General features: G+C 48.3%; 9 protein-coding genes across 9 annotated transcripts; 4 read left to right on the top strand and 5 right to left on the bottom strand.

Annotated features, from left to right (window-relative positions):
- Positions 1 to 197: 197 nt before the first annotated feature.
- On the bottom strand, positions 198 to 3,636 carry BU24DRAFT_365047 (uncharacterized protein). The gene is made up of 3 exons (XM_033524262.1): positions 3,052 to 3,636; positions 2,819 to 2,963; positions 198 to 2,743 (listed from the first exon to the last, which is right to left on the bottom strand). Exons 1-3 carry the CDS (start codon positions 3,488 to 3,490, stop codon positions 352 to 354), a joined length of 2,976 nt encoding a protein of 991 aa, XP_033387867.1. The 5' UTR covers positions 3,491 to 3,636; the 3' UTR covers positions 198 to 351.
- A 495-nt stretch (positions 3,637 to 4,131) lies between these two features.
- On the bottom strand, positions 4,132 to 10,249 carry BU24DRAFT_365045 (Sec63-domain-containing protein). Its single transcript, XM_033524261.1, has 2 exons — positions 9,758 to 10,249; positions 4,132 to 9,700 (listed from the first exon to the last, which is right to left on the bottom strand). The coding sequence occupies exons 1-2, from the start codon at positions 10,128 to 10,130 to the stop codon at positions 4,173 to 4,175; spliced, it is 5,901 nt and encodes a 1,966-aa protein (XP_033387866.1). The 5' UTR covers positions 10,131 to 10,249; the 3' UTR covers positions 4,132 to 4,172.
- Positions 10,250 to 10,352: 103 nt separating this feature from the next.
- On the top strand, positions 10,353 to 11,656 carry BU24DRAFT_419127 (synaptobrevin). Its single transcript, XM_033527142.1, has 5 exons — positions 10,353 to 10,530; positions 10,586 to 10,684; positions 10,764 to 10,836; positions 10,888 to 11,264; positions 11,319 to 11,656. The coding sequence occupies exons 1-5, from the start codon at positions 10,510 to 10,512 to the stop codon at positions 11,352 to 11,354; spliced, it is 606 nt and encodes a 201-aa protein (XP_033387865.1). The 5' UTR covers positions 10,353 to 10,509; the 3' UTR covers positions 11,355 to 11,656.
- A 637-nt stretch (positions 11,657 to 12,293) lies between these two features.
- On the top strand, positions 12,294 to 13,041 carry BU24DRAFT_121501 (uncharacterized protein). The gene is made up of 2 exons (XM_033520902.1): positions 12,294 to 12,754; positions 12,859 to 13,041. The coding sequence occupies exons 1-2, from the start codon at positions 12,484 to 12,486 to the stop codon at positions 13,023 to 13,025; spliced, it is 438 nt and encodes a 145-aa protein (XP_033387864.1). The 5' UTR covers positions 12,294 to 12,483; the 3' UTR covers positions 13,026 to 13,041.
- A 343-nt stretch (positions 13,042 to 13,384) lies between these two features.
- BU24DRAFT_476602 (uncharacterized protein) lies at positions 13,385 to 15,202 on the bottom strand (the record flags this gene model as incomplete). The annotated part of the gene is made up of 1 exon (XM_033532937.1): positions 13,385 to 15,202. One exon carries the CDS (start codon positions 15,200 to 15,202, stop codon positions 13,571 to 13,573), a length of 1,632 nt encoding a protein of 543 aa, XP_033387863.1. The 3' UTR covers positions 13,385 to 13,570.
- A 615-nt stretch (positions 15,203 to 15,817) lies between these two features.
- Positions 15,818 to 17,329, bottom strand: BU24DRAFT_121490 (uncharacterized protein). The gene has a single exon (XM_033520901.1). The coding sequence runs from the start codon at positions 16,971 to 16,973 to the stop codon at positions 15,846 to 15,848; it is 1,128 nt and encodes a 375-aa protein (XP_033387862.1). The 5' UTR covers positions 16,974 to 17,329; the 3' UTR covers positions 15,818 to 15,845.
- Positions 17,330 to 18,063: 734 nt separating this feature from the next.
- Positions 18,064 to 18,601, top strand: BU24DRAFT_121409 (uncharacterized protein). The gene has a single exon (XM_033520899.1). It carries the CDS (start codon positions 18,198 to 18,200, stop codon positions 18,549 to 18,551), a length of 354 nt encoding a protein of 117 aa, XP_033387861.1. The 5' UTR covers positions 18,064 to 18,197; the 3' UTR covers positions 18,552 to 18,601.
- Positions 18,602 to 20,137: 1,536 nt separating this feature from the next.
- Positions 20,138 to 21,676, top strand: BU24DRAFT_121412 (FMN-linked oxidoreductase). Its single transcript, XM_033520900.1, has one exon. It carries the CDS (start codon positions 20,252 to 20,254, stop codon positions 21,350 to 21,352), a length of 1,101 nt encoding a protein of 366 aa, XP_033387860.1. The 5' UTR covers positions 20,138 to 20,251; the 3' UTR covers positions 21,353 to 21,676.
- On the bottom strand, positions 21,563 to 23,269 carry BU24DRAFT_341917 (alpha/beta-hydrolase; the record flags this gene model as incomplete). The annotated part of the gene is made up of 2 exons (XM_033523294.1): positions 21,563 to 21,947; positions 22,005 to 23,269. The coding sequence occupies 2 exons, from the start codon at positions 23,267 to 23,269 to the stop codon at positions 21,563 to 21,565; spliced, it is 1,650 nt and encodes a 549-aa protein (XP_033387859.1).
- Between the last annotated feature and the right edge of the window lie 340 nt (positions 23,270 to 23,609).

Raw genomic sequence — 23,609 nt, 5'->3', positions numbered from 1 at the left:
AGTGAATGCTTTATGGCTTGGATATCAAGGGCTGGGATACTAGGTTGCGCGAGAAATGATTGAGGAAACAATATCTTGCACAAGTGACAAGGACTTTGTGATAAGGATTGTCAGATACCTCTTGCAATGCATTTGGCGGTGTATTTAGAGAACGTGCGCGTGCAAGCGCTATTTTCAAGGATCTGTCATGCAGCACTGGACCATTGGTGGAGAGTTTTATGAGAATTTGAAGAAGTAGAGCCGACTTTCTGAATTGGGAATTGCGCCAATCTTGATGCCGGTTGGGTTGGCATACCGATAAGAGAAGTCTAGGGTAAGAAATGGACAAATACATGCAAGGCGCCTACCCATCTATTTGACTATTCGCCTGTCCGGAGTATATGGACTGCCCCATCTTTCCCATTGGGAGGTAAGACTATTCGAAGCTTCGCCATCGCCGCCCTGTACACGGGTTTCCATGTCCTTCCTAAGTCTAGTCCAATCAGCCAGAACATCTTTTGTTCTATCATGATTATCTCCCATTTCCTGGACAAGAGTTATGTGAGCTTGCTCATAAAGTTGTCCGGCCTCGTCGAATAGCCCCTTTTTGTGCATTATATTGGCTAGACCATGCCTTGCACCGGCCAAATCTGCCAAGTTTCCTCCTGTCGATGTTTCTCTTGCCTTGACTAGCTCTTGGGCCATGGTTAATGCTTCGTCTAGTCTATTTAGTTCTAGAAAAACCAATGAAAGCTGGTGCACTGTCAAAAGAGCATCTTCTGTCTTCTCGTTCGAGGCCGCTGCATGCGCCTCAAGAGCCTTTCTAAACCAAGGGACAGCTTCTTCGTACTTTTGCTGCTGCACGAGAGCGACGGCAATTTCCTCAACATTTCGAATCATTGTGTGGTGATGCTTTTCTAAGAATCGGCTGTTATACTCATATGCTTCCAGCATGATCTTTTCTTGTTTAGCCCAATTGTCCCTAAATATGCCTACTCTTCCACCTAAAGCGTGCAGTTGTTGAGCCCATCGCGGATCGTATTTCTCTGCTGCGGAATGATCATGCTGTCTGAGTTCGAAAGCCTGCCGCCAAACACCCTCTGCTTCTTCGTAATAGCCTTCCGATAGCAGCTCAACACCGCGTTGGTTCAATGATCGCTGTGTTTCGTGGTGACTGCCACCGAACGCCTTTAGTCGAATTGTCACAGCTCTGTGAAATAACTCCCCCGCTTCATCATGTTTCTTCAACACTTCCAAAGTTTCTTGCAACGAGTCTAGGCTGAACAACAATTTCTTGCTCTTGCGCCCGTACTTTTTCTCTCTCGCAAGCAGAACTTTCCTCCTGAACACCTCGGCCTTCTCACATCGTCTATGAGTAGCTAGAAAGAAGCCTAGAGACTCAGAACAGGCGAGACTGCGATCATGGTTCGGTCCTAAAGAGGAGTCGTATGCCTTCACAGCTAAACTCAGTAAGGCCTCAGTGTCCGCCCCCGCACCAATGACAGTGCTCATGTACTCAGCGATCTTTTCGGTCAAGCTAGCCCAGATTTCCAGCATTTTCTTGTTTGAAACTTCGTGGGAGAGGGCTGCACTAGCATGTGGAAGCCACCTCAGACACAGCTCTGACGTATGGTCAGGTATAGTCGGGTAACTCATTTCCATTAGCCGAAGGTGTCTATCCACCCAGTGCGATAGCTCTCCATGGATATGCAGCCACGTCCTCATCGAATACTGCACCAGGTTATGCATTGCAAAATGATCGCCTTCAAGATTTGTAGTGATTAAAGAGAACCTCGTCAAAATGTTCCAGTCTTTTTGAAAATCGTCTGCCTCTGGGTGCCGCTTTGAATTCCGTGGAGCGTTTCGATCTTGCATATAATTCGCCAGCTGCAACAATCTTTGCTGGCGAGCATTTGTTGTACCATCCTCCTGTGCATACTGACCGTGCAGCAATATTTCTGGGATATCGTTCCTATCAAAAAGAGCCATGAGACCAAGCAGTCGAGCAGCACTTTTCCTCTTCCCCATTATGCACTGGAAACTGATATGCCAAGTTACAATTATGGAGTTGGACCGTTGACCGTCCCTGCGCGCATCATAAATACTTTCTTCTAACAGTTTTGTACGGATATGATCACCTTGTTTAAGCGCATCAAGGTACTTTTTGACAGTCACTCTTGGCTGGTTTTCGTTAATGTACACAGCGGCTTGCGTAATTGCAAGTGGCATATAATCGACTGCTGCGACCAAATTGGAGGCATCCTCTTGACTGACGATCCCGGTAACTCTTTTGTGTAGTAATATCACTGCCTCCTGTTCACTCATCGGCTCAACATCCAGAATGTCATTGTGATCGCCCGTCAAGCGATAGGCAGTTTCTTTACTCCTGGAGGTAAATAAATATGACCCATTTGGGGATTCCGGGAAGAGCTGAAGGAGGTCGTCGATAGGTAGACCGCTCGGCAATTGATTTTTCTTCTTCTTTTTGTTTGATGGCTCCGCCTGTCGTGAAAAAACTCCCAGATCATCTGCATTATCAATGATAATTAGCCAACTTCCATTGGCTTCATCAGCAAGCCACTTTGTAATAACGCTGAATCTGTTCCTGTCTGTTGGATCCCAAGCCGGTATGCTTGCTTTTTCCGCAAGTGTCGCGAATCCTTGCTCGATATTCGAGGTGCTTCCAGCGTGGACCCAGAAAACCCATCTCTCAGGATATCGTGCACGGAACCTGTAAGAATACTCGACAGCTAATTGTGACTTTCTAAATTCATCATTAGTACTCCAACGAGATACCCACAATCAAAACACTTGCCAAGCAAAGGGGACATTGACTTACCCAACGCCACCAAGGCCTACCAAAGCGACTCTTGCGGCAGGTTTTGGACAGCGTTCTTCGAGGACGGAGAGGAGACTTTCGCGTTCTACAAAATTGTGATCTTGGCGAAATGGCACAGTCGACGCTGGTTTCGGACGAGGACGCGCTAAGAATCGCTCATATCAGCATATGAACCTTGAGTTTCCCTGTCATCTCAAGGATAATCATCGATAATCAACACCCTGGATTCATACCTTCCAATTCTTGATACTTAGCGCTCGCTGCATGCAAAGTCAAGCTACTCTCGTATTCGCCAATGACCTTTGTAATCTGCTGTATCCTCTTATCGTATTTGAGACTCTTAACAGCTATCCAACTCTTTTGCAAGCCACTCATTTCTTCTCGCGGAAGCAATTTGTTCATGATGGTTTCGAGATCCACAATCTTCTCCTTGCAACCTCTCATGACAGGATTCAGTGCCCTCACCGCCCTACTTGGCAGAGCGCCAGCCTCAGCGGCCAGGCGCGTCGTTTCCAGAACATCAAGTAAGATGCCTAAACGATTCTGAACATGAGCAAATGCTTCAGGTAAATTTCCAACAACGTCGCGGTACTGAGCAAGACGATCATATATTGATTTCCCGAACCGGAATATTTCAATTATGCTTGCTGCGATACCCAGGCCTTCAGCCATATTTGATGTTCTTCAGTACACGAGTGCGCTGGGGAAGCTGGCTGAGAGTCCTACACCTGGATTTGGGTTGATGGCTTCTCGAATGTCATGGAAAATATAAAGCCGTCACAATTCTGATGGAGGTAAAAGGACAGGGTACAACGAAGGGTACAGATGGGATGAAAGTTTGCTTTTAAACCTAGAGCCTGAGGGATGCGTCTGAGTGGCACAGCTGTTACTGAGACAGGGATGCTTGAGTGGGGCAAACACAGCCTTGGGCGCTTAACGAAACATCCTCAGATCCATGAGTACAAGCACGGCTAGCTCTGTCGTATCAAGATTAAAAAGAAGAGATCTATTGAGTGGTCAAATTTCTCTCTTCTTTGATCAGCTGCTCTGCGATGTCTGATATATCGCACACAGGCAAACGGGAGTAGGCAAGATCAGTTGCGTTTTCGTCAATCGGAATCCACCGTTGTAGAACTGTAGTATACTTGTACTATGTCATCCAAAAGCCACGAACTTAATGAATCATCGTGCGACAGTGTCATCTACATTAATCAAGATGATGGATGGATCTCAGAAATATTGTTTGATGAGATAAGGCTGGAGTCACCAGATGATAGGCCAGAGAATATACTATAGAATAGATAAGCACCATTGTTTGTCATTGTTTGTCAATATGAACATTCAATTATAGGCGTTATTTGCCTTTTTGCAGCTCTAAAGCTGGTGCTTCCGGTACGTCAACACTGGGAACATCCCATTTCATCCCTAGGTAAGCATCACTGAGAATCGTAACGTTGACCTTCTTTCCCCTTGCTGCTTCCGGCAAGCTGATCTTGATGGATGCCTGCAATTTGGAGCTCGCACCTCTTCCTGTATCATTCCACCCAACTCTCTTCAAAGCGATTGTCTCGTCCGAACCCGAGTAGGAGACGATGGCGAAGTAGCCTTCTGTTTGTGGCTTAGGATAACGAGGGGCATATATACGCACTCCTCCTGGTCCAGTTCGGGCAGAATTATTCCGCTGTAGAGTAAAAGAAAGCTGTGTAGCATTCACATCCCCGACACGGACATTCAGGATTGGCAGTCGTGAGACGGGCTCTGAAAATCGTTTCACCGCCCCGGCAGCTACACCAGAAATACGTGCAGCTTTCTCGAGCGTTGCCAGTTTTGCAAGCGTAGCTTCAATTAGGGTCTTGGGATTGGACTGTGGATGTTCCATACGCTTCCTCTCCCTCTCGGGTTCGACGCCTGGAAGAATGGAAAGAGGTCCATCAGTAGGCCAACGGCCACATTTAATTGCCTGGAGCAATGTCACCATCATTTCGCAGCTTGAAAGATATCCCAACTCTGTAAGTATATCGATGGATGCTTGTACAATACGGATACTTTGATCCAGAACGCTATTGAGATCGCCCACGTAGTCGGTTATGGGGAGATCAATTCGAGAGAAATGCGCTTGAAGGAGTAAGAAGGCTTTAACGTGTGGGTCCCACATGGGCAATCCAAAGTCGTCAGCTTTCAGTGGTAGGGCATTTGAAAGCTCGGCATTGATCAGGTCCTCATTATGGCGGACAGGCAATTCGTCGTATTCCGTAGCATGCGAAACCCAAGATAGAACGTCAAAAAAGGTTGCATCTCGTTTAGCGTGTTTGGCCAGGTATCGAACAGTCTTATGGGAGAGATAGTAATAACTCATGATTTTCCCGAGTGGAGTGGAGTCAATCTCGTTTTGCTCCATCGCTATGCAAGACGATTCACTTAACTCCCGGAGAGATGTTTCAACAAGTTCTACTATATAGTCGTTAGCCATGGTTTGCGCTGCGATTGTGTTATGCTCCTCGGCCGATATCTCCAGTCCATAGAAAGAAGGATTTTTGTGTAAGCGACGGAAGAAGAAGGTCCAGGTCAGATAATCCAGGGCGTCTTGTTTTGTAGTGATCGTTCCAGCAGATATCTCTGCGCCAAGATGGTTGTCCAGTACTTTGTGGAGAGACGATTCAACTGGAAACCCGGTATGCAAGAAGTGCTTATAGAATTCCTTCTTCGCATCTTGAGTAAAGATTCGAGCTATACCCGAAGAGTCGAACTGAGGGCGACCTGCACGACCAAGCATTTGCAGAACGTCAGTAAGATCCATGTCCTTATAGCCTTCAGTCTTCGCATCGAAGAATTGCGTGCCCTTCACAACCACAAGATGAGCTGGTAAATTGACGCCCCAAGCCAGAGTGCTAGTGGCAATCAAAATCTGGATTTTGTTGTTGGCAAATAACTCTTCAGATAAGGAGCGATCCGTCTCAACAAGACCGGCATGATGGAGGCCGATACCGAAGCTGAGAGCCTCTTTGAGGGCCTCATCTTTGACCCGAGAAAGGTTGAGAGCAAGATCTTCCTCTGGCATATGAAGAAAGCGACGAGGATTGTCTTCCATGCCACAGAAGTTGATCAGGTCCCGTGCTGTAAGTCGTGTTTGACGACGGGACGCAACAAACACAATAACAGGTTTCTCAGGAGAGTGTTGCTTGATAGCGAGGAAGGTGGGGCGGTTCATACTTTGCATTAGGGGACAGAAGCCGCGTTGTTCGGGGAATCCATCAATGAAGATTTCTAGAGGAACAGGTCGGACCGAATGTCGAAAGTTGAAGAGTCCTTCCTTCACCCCAAGCCAATTACCAAGATCACTTGCATTTGCACATGCTGTAGACATGCCGAGCAATCGAACTGAGCCTTTGCTTTGGGACGCGATGTAGTTCATTCGCGATACAATGATCTCCAGAATGGGGCCACGATCACCGCCAAGGAGATGAATCTCGTCAATGATGACAAGGGATACTTGACGAACGTACCCACGAGTCTGCCAGCTACGACTGATACCATCCCACTTCTCTGGGGTCGTAATGATTATATCCGCATCGCGAATTGTACGAGTGTCAGGCGTATTGTCACCGGTTAATTCGACGAGCTTCAATCCCATGGGACCGGCAAGGCGCTTTCCCCAATCCTGCACTCGTTCACGGACAAGTGCTTTCATTGGTGCAATGTAGACAACCTTAGATCCGGGTTTCTCTCTGAAAGCCCACCACATCGCGAGCTCAGCAGCTACTGTCTTGCCACTACCAGTTGGTGATCCTAGGAGTACATTTGCGGGCGTGTGGTACAGGCAATGAAAGATTTGGGTCTGCATAGGGTTGAAATATTGGAAACGTTTACCATAGAGTTCTTCAAGGATAGGATTCTTCAGAACAGATAGCGGCAGAGGCTGTAGATTGAGCAGGTCTGTATATACACTCTCGGTGTCTGGTCGGATGAGGTGCTGGAACGAGATAGGGTGAACAGTCTCTGCGCCTAACCATCGATCGGATATGGCACGAACATATATCTGGGATGGCAATGGGTCCGACAACGGAATCGTGAAGTTCAACTCGTGATCGTCGTACAATTTCTTTCGCGATAGAATAAAGTATTCAGAATGAAAGATTTCCGAAGTTTCGGAATTCTCAACCCAAATCCAAAATGATTCGGACATACCATGGTGTCGGTCATTCCATTTGAATTCCGGGGTAATCCATAACCGAATGCGCAAAACATCGCGGTTCAGAGGAGCGATCTCTGATTCGATGCCGAGAGTGGGGAAGTTGTCTAGCAATTTTGAGACCACCGTTCCCATCTTCTGATTGTGCACTAATTGACCTATCTCGGCTGGCTCCATGTCTCTCAGTGATTCGATCGAGGGCCATTTTTCGTCTAGTTTTCGCAGAACCGGTTGAGGAAGGTCGAACTGATGCAACGGATGCTCGATGGCCCATACTTGGCGGTCGATGGATTGGCATAGACTCAACAAAACCCGACATTGATAACCCCATCGACGATTGAGGGCAATCATGAACAATGCTCGAGCAATACGTGTGGCATTTTGGGCAATGTAATTCGTATCCGACACTAGCGTGAAGTCCTCAAGTCTAGCTCTTGAAATATGGGACTGTAACAAAACGTTCGTTTTCCCGTGGGGTGTGCCTACACCACCTTTGACTTCGGTTACGACATAGCCCTCTTCCTGGAGAGATGAAAGCTCCTTCTCTTCAGTATCACGGGACTGAATCTGGTCAAACTCTCCGCTCATGCTGACCATGGCGAGAGCATCCGCGTCAGAGGCCTGCGCACGCATCATAGTGTTAAATATTTCAATGCTGGACTGCTGCACGTAGAATTGGCTCGCGATGCGGCCAACATCTTTCGACCGTAGATCTTCGGTAGTTTCATTGAAAATAATCATTTGGCTTGCTTGAAGAACTCGCGCGGCATCAATGATCAACTTCCTCCGTCGTTGAACAAGTTGGGGGTCGTCTCGAATTTCTGCCCAGTCAATCCCGTAATTCAAGGGGCTCTTCTGCATCCGCACAAACAGATATGAGTAACCTAGCCACTGCACGGCTTCGGATACGGTAGTGACAGTTCCAAGGGAGATCTCGGCATTTAAGTTATCCACCATACGAGATGAGAATCGGGATTCAATGGGCTGTTGTTCGGTAACGGCACGCAAATAATGCTCAAGGCGGTCATGTGTTGTACATATGAAACCGATACCTGTATCCTGAAATTGAGGCCGACCCGCGCGACCGAAAATCTGCAAAACGTCGAGGATACCTAAGTCGGTGAACTTGCCCTCTTGCGCATTGTAAACTTGTGTACCCTTGATGATGACGGCGGCGGCTGGCAAATTAACACCCCAAGCCAACGTTGCTGTACAGCAGAGAACTTTGATCACACCTTCCGCAAAGAGGCGTTCGACCAAGTTCCGATCCGCGCGAGGCATTCCGGCATGATGTGTACCCATACCCTTCGACAACAATTCACGAATCTCCCGTCCCTTCGATTGCTTCATGTCACGTACAGCAGAATCGTATTTTGGGTGTCCACTTGGGTCGAAGAGATCAGAACAAAAATTCTCAATGGCTTTTTCGTACAATGTCCTGGCCGTCTTAACCGTGTCTTTACGCGAGTGCACGAATACCATCACTTGATGCCCGTGCCGAAGCATATCTGTGACCTTGTCGAATGCGGTATTTTCCAAGTTTTCTCTTGATTTGACGGTTCCTGGTTTGCCTTTCGCTCCAATGAAATGCTGTTCAAGCGGAACAGGGCGGAAGGAGGCATCGAAGTAAAACAGACCAGCCATCTTGTTCACCCTGAGAAAATCGGCAACGTCAACATAATTCGGTAGCGTGGCGGATAAGCCGATGATTCGAATAAGAGACTGTGTACTCTCAACTTGCCGCTGGGTTCTAGCGACCAAACTCTCCAGAACAGCTCCACGCTCGTCATGAAGCATATGTACTTCGTCAATGATAAGAAGACGGACTTTCTGGACCAACTCAGTATCGCCCGTGCTCTTGCGTGTGACGACATCCCATTTCTCTGGAGTGGTTACAATGATCTGCGTATCTAATATTTCGGCTTTTGTCAGATGCATGTCTCCGGTCAATTCGCGCGCTTTAACACCAAGCCAAGCCAATCGTTTCCCCAATTTTTCAGTCACCTCTGCAGCTAAGGCTTTCATCGGCGCAACATAGATGATCTTGAAATCATCAGCAAGAAGTGTGAAGTCGGTAGCATCTGGGTTTTCAATCGGATTTGGTATGGTGTACTTTGCTATAGTGTTTAGAACTGTCAACATTGCTGCATCAGTTTTACCAGCACCTGTTGGTGCACAGATAAGCATGTTCTCGCTGGTAGAATACGCGACTGGGTAAACTAAACTTTGCATACGATTCAAAGACTTGTAGCCTTTGAATGTCCGTTGGCAAAGCCCGTCCATGTCTTTGATGTCGACTAATTTGCGACCGGTTCCAAGGACACCCACAGGCGCCGCAGGAATTTCATATTCTTCGTACACCTGGTCATCGTGATGTTTATGATTTGCAGGAAGCGCGAACTTTTTGCCGTAAGCAGATAGTTTGTTTCCTGCTTCGAATGTTCGATAAACGTGTGGGTATTGGGGGCCTTTGCGGTCAACTGCAGATGCCAAGGTAGCATGTTTATGTTCGAAATCCTGGCGTCGGAGTGCTTCTTCTCTTTCCGCTCTCGTTTGCAAACGACCGACGACGCCATTGCTCGCAGATTCGTGCTGCGAGTCTTTGAGTTCTTGACGGTGTGTAATAAGATCCGCCACTAGATCCAATTCATCGAATCCGACAATGTCCGCCAACATCATCTGCAATTCTTCATCTGATAAGGATGTCAATAAGCATCTGCGGAACTTTCCACGAGAGATATCAAACTTACCATTGCTGTCACTCGCAAGAATGGCAATTAGTTGCTCTTTGAGAGAGCCTGAGTCAAGTCCAGAGCCTTTAGCAGCAACAATAGCACATCGATCAGCGAGCCATGCTTGGTTGTATTTTACATTCCCAGTCTGGGCCGGGTCGATGTCATCCAAGTAGTCACTGCTGTAGTCATCTTCATAATCGTCACTGATATCCCAAATATCGTCTGTACTTGTTTCTTCGGAGAGTTCGCCATCTGCAAATTCGATATCTGCTCCATAGGGCGTGGGTCTCAGTGACTCTGGGGGCAATTTAAGCTCAGCAATGGCATTTCTCATGACCTGAAGCTGTTCGAGCCATTTCATATGGGCATCACCCAAAGGTGTAGGCATAGTGCGTTTGCTAGTTTCGATGATAGTTCCGAGAAAATAGAACAATCCCAGGCTCAGTTGGTGATAGAGGATTACTCTATAAAGTGTCTAGACGTTGAGAGGAATTTGGTACGATGAATCATTGAATGACGATACATCAGTGGGTCGGCGCTTTCCGACCGCTAAGTGGAACAGATCCCCGCGATTATGTCAGCAACTCCGCCGCCACGACCTCCGTGACTGAAGCTTTACAAGATGGGATCGGTCCAGCAAGCATCTCATACAGACGATACAGGCGGCCATCCAGTTAGCTAAAGGCCGTGTACTTTATTCAAACAAAATCTCCAAAAGGCTGGTTGCAACATAGACCCTCTCAAGATTCCTGCTCCACTCGTCCATTATGAAGCTTTACTATATAAGTGTTCGTTGCCTACCCACCGCCATTCCCATCTTCTCCCGACTAACCCGGTCTGCAGGTATGGAAGAATGAGGATAAGGATAAAACCTTAGAACTCGCATCGGAAACCGACCTATCGAGCTTCAGTCGTTTCACCAGGGGCACCGTCAATGAATTCGTACGTCTGATCCAGACCGCAGCCGGGACAACAGTCAACCAGGGCTTATCGGCGGAACATAAGTTAACATAAGAACTAGTTGATGTTATTCGCGACGAAAGTCGCTGCAGGCACACGACCAGGCTCAGGGAGGACAACCCTCAAGGAGGAAGGTTCGTTTCATACACCTATCTCCAGATAACAATGCTGACACTCTTTCGCAGCGTACTCTTTCCACGTTTTACCCCTTGCCGAAGGCTTATGTGGCTTGATCGCTACGGACCACGAGTATCCCGAGCGTGTTGCGCAGAGTCTTCTCACCAAGATCACCTACGATTTCAAAGCGCAGTACCCTCGATCGGCATACATCAATGCTACAGAGGCAAAGAGCCTACCATTCCCCGAGTTGAAGGAATATTTAACCAAGTTCCAAGACCCGGAGTCTGCAGATAACCTCTCCAAGATTCAAAAAGAACTTCAAGAAACTAAGACTGTGTTGCACAAGACCATCGAAAGCGTGCTTGAGCGTGGAGAAAAGATTGACAGCCTCGTTGCGAAGAGTGACAACCTTAGCGCGCAAAGCAAGATGTTTTATACTCAGGTATGTGCAAATTACACCGTGTTCAGAAAGCTAACTAACGTAATCCGAAATCAGGCAAAGAAGCAAAACTCTTGCTGTGTTGTCATGTAAACATTAATTCTGATGGACTATGATTCACTTTGGCGTTTTGTATCTGAATAACGATCCCGTTTCCGCTACGCATTTGCATACCCATTAAGTACACCGATCGACACGTTAAGTGGACCTGATATGAGTTTTGACTAGTTGGAAATATCGCAATATATTGTTGCAGACATGGATACGGAAGAGTTACCTTTCTTCCGCACTTCGAAATTATCTCTTTTATCCAGCTTCTGGGTTTCTTCTGAGCTATCCTCTGGCGTGATACATAGTGAGGCTATGTCCACACCCGTTCATATTGTCTCCTTCAGGTATTCGCTTTAATGTTCACGACTATGACATCAACATCATTCATTACCTAGTCCTCTTTCACCAGCCGCTCTTGATCGCAAACGGGAATTTGATCTCGATTTCGGTGTCTAGTTCTAGCTACCCTGGAACTTGTCGCTGGCCTGCCCCAACGGTTAGTTTAAGACAATAACTGTCTCTCTAAGCATAGGCCACTTATCGCATCATGGCGTAGAGTCAACATCCTTGGAAGAAGCATTGTTATCTTGGTAAATCCTAATAGTGAAGGAGTCTACATGACTTTCACAAACAGACCTCGGACTAAAAATCGCTGCATATTCACGTACCGCCTCGTGTGAAGAAACCATGAAGAAATAGCATTCATTACTTTTGTCCTCCACGATGTTAATGAAAATGTATCGTCTCCAAGGCCTCCCCGGCTTCGCTTGCTACCGTTACGTTTCGCATCGGCTAGATCGGGGGATCTCCATACTAAATCCCTCTCCTGGGGCATGGACCCTTCAATTGATGCATTCAATAAACCCACAACCCTTTTTAGGTCAACGATTCCAGGATATGTTGTTGTCGCGAATGTAACCGTATCTAGACAGGCACTGTTGCGGCTATAAATAAAGGGGATCGACAGTCAAAGTCAATAGTACAACATGGACCAGGTGACGTCGATCTACAGGACAATCAAGGGAGTTCGAGGCCATTTTACATATATTAAACACCACTTGCATCCCCACATTATAGCAACACTCGTCTTTACAACTTACATCCAAAGCCAACATCCAATCTTTCTACCCACTGTCGCTAGCTTCCCGTTCCACTTGGCATAATCTCCAAAATGCACTCCATACTTCCTTTTCTCGCTGTCCTTTCTGTGGTCTCCGGTGCTGCCATGAAAACCCGTGCAGACATGGGATACTGGGACTACAAGGCCAGTGTATCGTTCCCGGCCTCCGCCTACACGACATACACCGTCGACGCGACGTACCACAACTCCGAGCTTGAGGAACCAGTAGAGATCCACTGCACGTACACGTATGACCCCAAGGACCAGACCGAAACTGCAGAGTGCAGCGAGCCGTCTTTCTCGTATGATTTTGGCGGTGTCTGTAAGTTGGCCTTTTCCGGCTTGTGATTTAGATCCACCTAGCCGTGTCCGATTCTTGAAGGCGGAGGGACCTTACATAGCGGTTGAATACTAACACTGGATCAGCAATGTCTCACACGACTACGAACAACAGTCTGAAGCAGACGGTGCCACTCAACGGCGAACAGGTCACCGTCTTTGGCACATCGGAGCTGAAGTGGGATTTCAGTGGCGGATCGGGCCGCAGTGGACATACGGAGGGCAAGATCGATGTCACGAGCGCTATTGCTTAGACTTATTTCCCCTCGTAGTGATTGACAGCGACTTAAGTGAGCATATTGAGTTTGGAACAGTACGTGTTGTGGTCAGCTGAGAAAAGGGTTAATAGCGTAGTGATCAAATGAATAGATGCAATGATAAACTTACTTAACGAACCACATTCAAGGAAGCTGCACTTGAACAGGGTTTGACGATAGACGCTGATTTTCTTATATATGATCGTATGCCTTCAGTTCATTGAATGGAGGAAATATGTTAGAGTGTGAATAGCGGTTTTGGATTCTTTTTCTTCGCAAAACTCTTGGTATTGGTTGTGTACATGAGTTCAATAATCTTCTGTTTTCATTTGAATTGCTAATTAGCATACGATATGGTTGATTCAGAATCTTCCAAAGAAGCGTTATACAAATTTAAATAGAACCACGTGGCGCTTCAGTTCGAAGCAGCAGGCTGAGTGGTAAGATCGGCCAAAAGACGAAAAGACAAAGTATTGTGCAAGAATCGACCATGACGATGGCAACTTGCATAAACCAACCTTCCAACCGCCATCTCTTCAACTCTAGGCGGTTTCGTCGTCATCGATCATAATCCCTCCTGACTCTTGATCGTAAGTAGCACTCTCAGCATCCTCTGTGGTTTCATCTTTCGTTGAATCCTCTTCCCTGGAATCCTCCTCCGTGTCGCTCATGTCGCTGTATGGGCTACCACTATAACTGCTAGCGGTATCTGAAAGGCCGAGTGTTATATCGCTCACCTCCACAACCGGTTTCGCATCCTCTGGATCTAGGTCCCCTACTGCGATAGCATGTTTTTGAACAAGTGACCCAGCCAGAGTCTCCAGGGCCATGTAATCGTCGAACCCCATCGTTTCTCCTTCGTTCTCTTTCCAGACGAGCCAATAAAGGCTTGAGGACGCGATAGTCGTGGCCATGTCCGACCGTTCTTCTAGCGTCATAGTGGCCAACGTGTCCGAAACCAGCATCTGCAACCTCCAGACCGCGAGGTTATTGCCAAAACTCTCAGCTTTATTGATGTCTTGATACTCATAATCCCCAGTATCATCGTCCAACTTCAGCAGGAGGATCCTCGATTGCGCAATTGTGAAGTAGTGGTCGTGTTTGAAAGACGTATCCTGCCAGGATTCTGAGTCCTCCGGGCAAGCATAGATCGATATCTCGGGGTCATAATGCCTCGAGTGGCGCCAGAATGTACTGAATTTGTTCTGTTCTCGATCCCGCTCCGTGGTCGGGACCGAAAATGTCACGGTCTTCTTCTTTTGTGTAGAGGGAGGAAGCGGCAGGATTTCACTCCATCCGCTGACGACGTCTCCTTCTTCGCCGTAGGTGACAGCGAGCATGCAGGGAGCTTGCCACCTCTCGATGAATGCTTTCATGGCCGCCTTCGCGCCGTAACCTCCGTCGTCACCATCCATTTCGGCCGCCTCTCGATCGTACCGCTCGATTATGTTGGCGAGCTTGGTCCTGGCCTGTCGGAATTGCTTTGAGGCAGCATAGTACCATTTTGTCTGTGGATCGGTCTCGCGGTTAGACTTACGCCAGGGTCCGCCACAGTTAACCCAGGTCTGTAGTAGTGCAGTGACCAGCGAGAGATGGGCGTGGGTGATACATAGGGGGCAGTAATTGATGACGTCGGGATCGTGTATGTGAGTGGTGCCGACGTTCTCAAAGTCGTTGTTGGCAGGGGACGGCGGATCTGCCATCGGGTCGTCGAGCCCGCGCTCGGGTAGTCGGAAGAAAGAGTGACCACATTTTCTTCCCCGCGATATGATTCTCTCTTCTTCCTTGCTCTCTTCTGGAGATTGTTGGCCGCCGTCGGGATCCATCGAGGCCTGAACGTCCTCCATATCGGAGGAAGATGTGGAGTCAAGAAAGGTTGACGAACCAGATGGCTCTCTTCTGGTGTCTGTGAACCCAGAAGCTTGATGTGTTTTCCACTCAGTAAACTCCATGTATTCACATGCAGCCGGGATCTCGCGCCGCCTATGTGCGGCCACAAACTTGCGGTGATTGAATTCTTCATCATCAAGCCAGTCCTGGTAGAGAACAGCATCCTCTGGGTCCAGGAGGATGTTGAGGGGAGTTGGCTTGGTTGAGGGAGATGGTGAAGGAGATTGGGAATGAGAGAGAGAGGGCGAGGAAGACGGCGAAGGGTTGGCAAAATTGGGAGACATGATTAAACACTTGCTGTCTTTGTCGGCTTCAAATGGGTCGCGGTGGAGGGTTGGTGGTTGGAGAAAAGAGGGATGATGGGAGATGGACGGGACAAGTAGTGGCAGGAGAGGAGAGAGGGGAGTAAGAGTAAAGGTGAGAGAGGAGCTCGCAGGAGAAGTTGGAAATAAAGGTGAGATGAGATGGGCATGTCAAGGTACTCACCGGCGCACCCAATGCACTGAGGACTCAGGTAAAGGACCTTAAGTTGAACAGGGGAGCGAACACGATGGCTGGATCTCTGAGTTTCTTAGTTGATCCAAATGCAAACATGTGCTATGAAGATGTTTGGTCGTCCTATGCGAAGTGAAACTTCACGAATGTTCATAAGCACAAGGTGTACAAGAAAGCATTTGGAGACAGGGAGGTGCAAGTCGAGCATCAAGATACGTGTGGGGCATGGACCTTCAGGGTTGACTATAATTTCCAATCTGCCGCAGCAACGAACAAATGGTATGGACATGTGGTGAACTCTATGAGAGGAGGGTTGGACGATTTATTCAAAGGAGAATGGAGACCCCGAAGAATGGAATGGTAGCATCACGATCGTACAGCGTTGTTCAATGCAAGAGATGACATGAAAAGTTTCAACTTTTTTTCATTGATTCATTCGAAAATAATGTAGCTAGCCTCGTCATCGAGGGCCGCATCGAAAGTGATACCGCACCAATCCCCTTCTTCAGTACATGTGCTGTAGCCATCGTCGGATGTGCATTCGCTCATTCCGTCACTGAAATCTTCGTCTTCCTCTTCTTCGTCGCTGAAGGCGTGTTCAGGGGAGATTTCGATGTTGCTGCCCTCTCCGTCTTCTTCTTCATAGTCATCTTCGGCGACTTCATCATCCTCGTCATGATCGTTGGTGGGTATCTTAGGTTCGTAACGCGGACTGTCCTTGCGGAAGTACGCTTGGGGTCGGCCTTCGCCGAAATGGGTATCTTGTGTGAAATCCACAGTCCTCTCTCGCCCGCTGTCTTTCCTTTTCAGTGTTGTCATCTCGGGCTCAATCTCTGGCTCACTGGGCCTGGAGGAACTATTCTCGTCGCTGGTGGCATTATCCACTGTCTGCCAATATGTCATGAGCGCTTCGTGTGCGGAGTGACGGTCCTTCAAGTCGCTGTCCACGTCAGCAACTTGCCATGATTCTTCTTGCATGGCCCATGTTTGTATTGTATATACCGTCCGGACCAGATCGAGTTTGCCGCAGTACCAGGCTTCATATGTCTGTTGTTGAATGCCGCGAGGATCTTTTGATTTTTTGTGGCATACGGGTCCTCCGGCTGACGCGAGTTTATCCGTCAAAAGGCCAAAATATTGAAGGTGAGCCTTGATGATGCATGTCGGACATTGCGCTTGCTCTTTGGTTGGAATGGCAGGGTGGAGCGCGTGTCCACACACGGTGGCGATATTGTCGACTTCGCACTCGGAAAGTGGTGGTGACAGCGGGGCCGTGTTGTTGTGGGACGTGGTCGCCGTGGGAGGGCTCATGTGGGCCGCCAGTTCATCTCCCCAGCGGAAAGGATCGGGCATCATCATGTCCATGCGCTCCTGTTGCTCGCGCCATGTCTTGAATCTGCTGTACTCCAGTGCGGACGGTAGGTGGCCGATCGAATCGGTATCGAAATATGACTGCGACTGGAGCTGCCATCGGCGGTAGTGCTTCAGTTCTTTCGGGGTGAAGATGATGCTTGCGGGAAGCTCGGCGCGTCGTCGCGCGGCTGGATCGAGGTGGGACATGGGTTGGATAGTGGGAGAGTCGGCGGTATTCGCGCGCGATGGTTGATCTTTAAAGGAACGGTCGACGACAGGAGAGTGTAATTTTTGTTGTGCGAAGAGGCCTTTGACTGCTTCACAGGTGGTAGGGAGAGACGCCAGCGCAGCGTCCAGCGACAAAGTTCAAGTTCGAGTTGTTCTGGCAAAGGAAAATGCGAGGGCAAATGCCGTATTTCAGAACATCCATATTCGGTTTGTGGGTGGGTTTGTGTAAAATAGCGGTAATAGGAAGGTTGATTGTATTGTCTTGACAGGTGTGAAAGGCGTTGTTGGTGAAGACTGAAACGGAGACTGGGGAGTGAACAATGGTAATAAGCCACGCAGGGAGAGGGAGGGAGTCAGATATTGTGCGCCCGCGTGCCTTGTCTGTGACGTCACGTGTACAATGGACAATGCTGACGAATGATTCCAGCGGCTGAGTCCATACAAGTCCAAGCAAGCTGATCAGAACAATAAGGCAGGCTGTGCAGATTTCCTTTCCTTCGCTGGCGTGGCGTGGTATCGTATTATGTGGTGAAGGTTATGCGGAGGTGCGGAGGCCGGTAGAGTGTTAGATGAGTGTGTGCGATTGATGATTCACAATTTGAATGGTGGGAGGGGTCGGGCCTGACACGGAGCCTGCCTGATTGAGGTCCGGCGGCGGGAAACGGTGGTTCGTGTCAAAGGAAACTGGTATCTACCTACGGAGTAGAAGATACCGGGCGACGATGGTGATGAAGATGATGAGGGACTGGATTGATGTAAGGGTTGTTGAAGTTATGAATTGAGTAATGGAAGGTGGGGAGAGGGAGGGGAGGGGGATTATTGTGTGGAGAAAAGTGAATAATGACTAGCAGGTGACTAGCAGTTCGGTGACAAGAACAATAGAGTTAGGGGAATTTAGATGAATAACACGGGGTTATTCGATAATACTTATTAGTCATCTTGCCAACACTCAACGGAACAATAGTAAGACCGGTATCATTACACAGGAAAAGGACAGAGAGCACGCATTTCCGGACAAACGAGTATTATCTCCGCATTTAATTATAGATTGATTACATGTCGGCTTTCATGAATCTCCGTCGAATATCCTTTTTGCCGTCTTTCACATTATTACGAGCACAGTATAGTATACCCTCCTCGAAATATGGGTAGTAGTATCCCGTCAGATACTGTCTGGCTTCGTTCCTCCGACTTGCGGAGTATATGACCGAACTGAATGACGCCCATGCCTGCCAGAAGTGGACAAGACTGTCGTGCATTCAAGTCCACACCCTTTTCACCAGCTTTCCCCACTCGCTCAACCGCAAACCGGTCAGTGACGGAATGCTTTACTATACTCCGTACTCAATTTCATCTTCGAATATTAATCATTTTAGGAATCTTCAGGTCAAGCCACAACCTAGGACATCGACCCTCATCACGAGATGCGACTGCTCTGTACCAACCATCGCCACATCATCCATGTCCATTCTAATGACTACTCTCCAGAATCATCCAATATGCTTCAAGGTCTCCGTAACCCTTTCTTTCTTTATATCTAGTCACGCGTTATATTAAGATCAACGCACAATGCACGCTGTAGTTTGTCTGTGTCTCGAGTCAAAGTTCAAAGGGAGCATGCAATTTTCTGCCATCACGACACGAGTAGTGATAATGGTCATTTACTAAAGGAAGAGTTGGCCGCACAAATCGCACCTTGCCGTTCATCCTGTAAAGGCATTACATGTTTATCACTCCACGCTCTTGACACTCTGATTACCTTCTCGAAAGCATGTACAGCCTCTGTCGTTTTGCACTCAACACATCTCGAGGGTAGAAGGTACCAGGATGAACTATATACAACATCTACCAGAGAGACTCGATTGTTTGGCAACATATTTCTCCAGGACTTCGAAACAAAAACATTGGGTTGGAATGAAGCAAAGAAAATTACCACTACGCTCCAGACTCCAGTCCTAGGATCGATCGATCGCCCCAACAAGCGGTGGCGTTCTTTGTGGCCGCATTTGACTTGCAATCTGAATTCGTCTGTGGGTCAGTTGTTCAACTAGTATTCTGTGGTGAATCGACTGCAGTGCTGTTGTTCCCAAGTAATCAAGCTGGACAATATCTTATTGGCCCTGGGTCATTTTCCAGTGCGTACATATCCCACTGGGCCTGGCACAATTCAGGACACAACGTCGTAGTACCCATGAATCTATCCAGCATAGTCGGTGAAGGGCCAGCCTGTCCCTGTGTACACATCCTTCTCCTTCGGGGGCAGAAGAGGTTGTGCATTTCCGTCACATAGGAACTACGTCGACCATTGGCTGATTCCATCATCATCAAGCACTTACTCTCGCACGCGGGCACTTCCATCGACCACAGTGCGGGTGCTGCCATACAACAGCCGCAGCAGGGTCTGTCTACTTTGCCTACCCGCACATTTGCCATGCAGTAGCTGTGGCCCTGCATCAGTACAAGTAGTGCGGGCGGCGGGCGAATTATGAGAAACGCTTGCCTATCTCATCATAACGGCGGCAGCCAATCCTAAAACAGTCGCGCCATATCTTGGTCAAAATTTTACTATGGTGTATGACGTTGAGGAAAAGATAGAGGTCTTCAACTTCGAAGACATGAGGCGTTTGAACGGAGATCTCGAGGCTCAATTTCAGGCTGCCAGGCGGTCGTCAGAGATCGCATGCTCAATTGATGCATTAGTGATCACAGATTTCACTTGCAATCTTCCCTACAAAATTTGAAGATTGGGAGAAACCCTTAAGGTTCGAATCACATTCGCCGACCGGCGCCCGAGGTGTGGACCCTCCCCTCGTGGGTTGTTTCTCTGGCATGCACCTTGTTTGGTGTTGTATGGTTGGTTGTTGTCTCACAATCATCATTGTCATTTTCTCTTCGTTTCTGTCGCCAATCGTAGCTGACAAATTAGCCACCACGACTAATCTTTTTCCAGCCAACAATCCTTACAATAATCCTTGCATGGCGTCATCTTCGCCCTGTTTTGGATCTTCGGCGACATTTTCGCTATTCTAAACATGCGATAACTAATGTCAATTCGCAAATGTCGAATTTTTGTCGACACTTGTTCCTATTTCTAATAGTCCGTTCTTATCGCCGTCCATGTTACATATAAAGCGTCCTGCCCTCAGTAATTTCAGACCGCTATTTCTCATCCAATACCAACTTCAACGCAGCTTGAAACTCGACTCAAACAGGCTTTCAACAAAATCTCTGAAGGCCTCCACGCAACTTACATAACAATGGCATCCTCAAAACTTTTCCAGCCGCTCAAGGTCGGCAACATCACCCTCAAGAACCGTGTTGCCATGGCCCCTTTGACCCGTTTTCGCGCCGATGAAAACCACGTACCCCTCCCTTTCGTTGCGGATTACTATGCTCAACGAGCATCCGTCCCTGGAACTCTTCTCGTAACCGAGGCCACCTTCATTTCTCCTCAGGCTGGAGGTTACGGAGCGGTTCCCGCCATCCACAGCCAGGCTCAGATCGATGGCTGGAAGAAGGTCACTGAAGCTGTCCACGCCAAAGGCTCTTATATCTACCTCCAGCTCTGGGCGCTAGGTCGTGTTGCCGATCCTAAAACCGCCGAAAAGGAAGGTATCACTATCCGCAGTTCCAGCGCAGTAGCTCTGGAGGGGCACGCTACTCCCAAAGAGTTGACCATCGATGAGATCAAGTCTTTCGTCCAGGAGTACGCCCAGGCCGCTAAGAATGCCATCGCAGCAGGCTTTGATGGCGTTGAGATTCATGGCGCGAATGGTTACCTGATTGACCAGTTCAACCAAGACACTGTCAACCAGCGCACTGATGCATATGGAGGCAGCGTCGAGAATCGCTCCAGGTTCGCTATCGAGGTCACCGAAGCCGTCGTCAACGCCGTTGGCGCTGACCGAACCGGTATCCGTCTTTCCCCATTCTCGACGTTCCAGGGCATGAAGATGAAGGATCCTATCTCACAATTCTCCGACATTGTCTCTAAACTCGACAAATTTGGCCTCGCATACGTTCATCTCGTTGAGTCGCGTGTTAGTGGCAACGCCGATGTTGAGTCCACCGAGCGTATCAGTCCCTTGGTTGACCTGTTCAGAGGTCCCGTTCTAGTCGCTGGTGGTTTCAAGCCTGACTCTGCTAAGGCTCTCGTGGACAAGGAGTACCCCAACCACGACGTCGTTGTCGTTTTCGGTCGTTACTTCATTTCTACGCCTGACTTGGTCTTCCGCCTGAAGGAGGGCATTGAGCTCAATCCGTACGATCGCAACACTTTCTATAATGCCGGAGAGGAGAGAGGCTACACTGATTACCCGTTTAGCAAGGAGTTTTCCGCTGCTAGCTCTAACCTATAGATGACGGTTCCTGTTTCCATCGATACATAGCGCGGCGTTGGGACTCATAGATATTTTCGAGATGGAATGCATTGAAACTATCTCGTAGAGCAGATATAGTATAGCATGATCATTGAATTAGCAGGATGACATAGAACTTCTTCATCTTCACAACACCTCTTTGTTCGACTTCGTGAGCATGATGTAATTCTTAAACCCATGTGCTAAGCATTAATTTTGTGCTATACCCCGGTATTGTCTCCAGAATTGGCATCTGTCATCGATGACCAAGTCTAAATCTCCAGGCACGCCAATTTCTGTCTGGTTAGCCAACACTGTTGGCCTCTTTTCCGTCGAATGATACTCATCCCAGTGCGGTTTTGAGACATTGCTCCAACTCCGAATGTTAGGATCAACATGTACCGCAAACGAGCCAACCCAGTCTTTCATGATTGCTGCCAACGTGGCATTGTATTTCGGTCCTATCATATCGGGTAGATCGTAAAGAAAAAAGGCTGTCGCAGCATGGGTTTGTGTTCCGGCATTGAAGACAAGTTTCCATGCATTTGCATGCACTTCCGCTAGTAGGCGTGTTGGGCAATGGATGGTCATGTCCCTATTGGAAATGAATGATCAGAAAGTGTGGTTGCCAAATTAACAGGACACAACTTACCCAAACCAAGTGGCCCTCCTCGAGAGTGTAGAATTGAATGCTTCTCGTGGATAGACCTCATCGAGCCTCTTTCTAAACTCAGCCGTCGCATACGGAAACACAGTTCTCAGGTCCTTCTCTTCATCTTCCTTCGTCTCGAGCGACATGTTGGTGAATGACCAGCCCTCGTACATATCCCTATCGATGAGTAACGGCCTGTCGATGAATCTTTTGCCCTCAAACTCTTCACTCGGTAGCCCCTTCATGATATCCCCGTCGACGTACGGGCCGAACCAGAAACTCCCGTACGGATACTCTCCAGTCTCGTAACCGACACCATATATCTCTCGAGTCGAGTTCGCCAACTTCTTCTCATCAACTCCCCTCAAACAAGCCAAATCCTTACATCCCGCCGCCCTCAACAAATACCCATACTGCCTCTCCAATTGCTCGTCTCGCAGAAATTGCTGCCACCAAGGATACTCAACCACCGACCCTCTAAACAACCTCCATCCTTCCCTAACCTCTCCACCCCCACCTTCATAAACCATCTGTGCCGTCAGACTTCCACCCCCAGCACTACTGCCCCAAATGACAATCTTGTCCGGGTCGCCGCCGAACCTCGCAATGTTTTCGCGCACCCACTCCAACGCCACTCGCTGGTCCCTTAACCCCAGGTTCGTCTCTCCTCCTTCACTTACGAACTTTCGAGATCCAAGAAATCCGTAGGCGCCCAAACGGTACTGCAGACTTACGCCTATGAAGCTTCCCGTCGTGTGTTTGAATAATGGAGACGGCAGCGTAAAAAGCGCGGAGCCGGTGGTGTAGCCCCCGCCATGGATTGTCACGACGACGGGCAATAACTCAGACGATGGAGGTGATGAGGGGACAATGACGTTGAGTGTGAGACAGTCCTCAGACGATGAGCCGTCATTTGGTGGGGATAGCTCTTGAGGGTACCAGCCCGGGTTGCCTTGGATGCATGTTGCGGCGGGTATTGTTGCGTTTATGACTGGGGCATTTTGAGAATTTGCGATGGCATGATTTGGGGGGTTATGTGGGTTTGATCGGGCGATTGGGATAGCGGATTTCCACCGTAGGGTGCCTGTTGGAGAATGCGCATAGTGCAGGCCGTAGTATGTTGTTTGCTTGAGGGTTGAGTTGTGCAGGCCTCGGTAGCGCGCGTATCCGAGATCGACTATAGAATCTGGGGTTGTGTTCTGCGATTGAATGGATTGGAGCAGAAGGGACAAGATGACCAAAACATATCGTCCTTTGGCTAGCATAGCGAATGTGAGATCGATTACTTTATGCTGGTGTGCGGGCATGGGTAAGATATATACAACAGGAAGAAAAAAACCGATGATACGGTTCGAACAAATGCATACGATTGGTTTGCAACTCGCGGCGAAGTTTGAAATAATAAGCAAAGGGCATACATTTGGGCTGGGGGAAGTGGGACTTGCTGCGGGAACATAAATCCCTCGTATAATGATGGCGGATATTGACTGGGGTGTGAGATCGCTTGCCGCTTACACTGACAAAATATCGAAGAAGAGACGGATTCTTAAGTGAAAGGGACACTGATAGCTGTAAGCTTTATACTCTTCTAAAATTTCTCCTACT

Source organism: Aaosphaeria arxii (genome assembly GCF_010015735.1).
Source record: "Aaosphaeria arxii CBS 175.79 unplaced genomic scaffold BU24scaffold_2, whole genome shotgun sequence".
NCBI classification, from domain to species: domain Eukaryota; kingdom Fungi; phylum Ascomycota; class Dothideomycetes; order Pleosporales; genus Aaosphaeria; species Aaosphaeria arxii.
This window is presented reverse-complemented; position numbering and strand designations above follow the sequence as displayed.

Excerpts from the sequence above, each read along its gene's own strand:
- BU24DRAFT_365047 (XM_033524262.1), bottom strand. The coding sequence starts at position 3,490 with ATGGCTGAAGGCCTGGGTATCGCAGCAAGCATAATTGAAATATTCCGG. Across the intron at positions 2,964-3,051 it reads TAAGTATCAAGAATTGGAAG|CGCGTCCTCGTCCGAAACCA; the intron begins GTATGAATCCAG and ends AGCGATTCTTAG. Across the intron at positions 2,744-2,818 it reads GTAGGCCTTGGTGGCGTTGG|AAAGTCACAATTAGCTGTCG; the intron begins GTAAGTCAATGT and ends TGATGAATTTAG.
- BU24DRAFT_365045 (XM_033524261.1), bottom strand. The coding sequence starts at position 10,130 with ATGCCTACACCTTTGGGTGATGCCCATATGAAATGGCTCGAACAGCTT. Across the intron at positions 9,701-9,757 it reads TCTTGCGAGTGACAGCAATG|ATGAAGAATTGCAGATGATG; the intron begins GTAAGTTTGATA and ends CATCCTTATCAG.
- BU24DRAFT_419127 (XM_033527142.1), top strand. The coding sequence starts at position 10,510 with ATGAAGCTTTACTATATAAGT. Across the intron at positions 10,837-10,887 it reads GACAACCCTCAAGGAGGAAG|CGTACTCTTTCCACGTTTTA; the intron begins GTTCGTTTCATA and ends ACTCTTTCGCAG. Across the intron at positions 11,265-11,318 it reads GCAAGATGTTTTATACTCAG|GCAAAGAAGCAAAACTCTTG; the intron begins GTATGTGCAAAT and ends ATCCGAAATCAG.
- BU24DRAFT_121501 (XM_033520902.1), top strand. The coding sequence starts at position 12,484 with ATGCACTCCATACTTCCTTTTCTCGCTGTCCTTTCTGTGGTCTCCGGT. Across the intron at positions 12,755-12,858 it reads GTATGATTTTGGCGGTGTCT|CAATGTCTCACACGACTACG; the intron begins GTAAGTTGGCCT and ends ACACTGGATCAG.
- BU24DRAFT_121490 (XM_033520901.1), bottom strand. The coding sequence starts at position 16,973 with ATGTCCCACCTCGATCCAGCCGCGCGACGACGCGCCGAGCTTCCCGCA.
- BU24DRAFT_121409 (XM_033520899.1), top strand. The coding sequence starts at position 18,198 with ATGACCGAACTGAATGACGCCCATGCCTGCCAGAAGTGGACAAGACTG.
- BU24DRAFT_121412 (XM_033520900.1), top strand. The coding sequence starts at position 20,252 with ATGGCATCCTCAAAACTTTTCCAGCCGCTCAAGGTCGGCAACATCACC.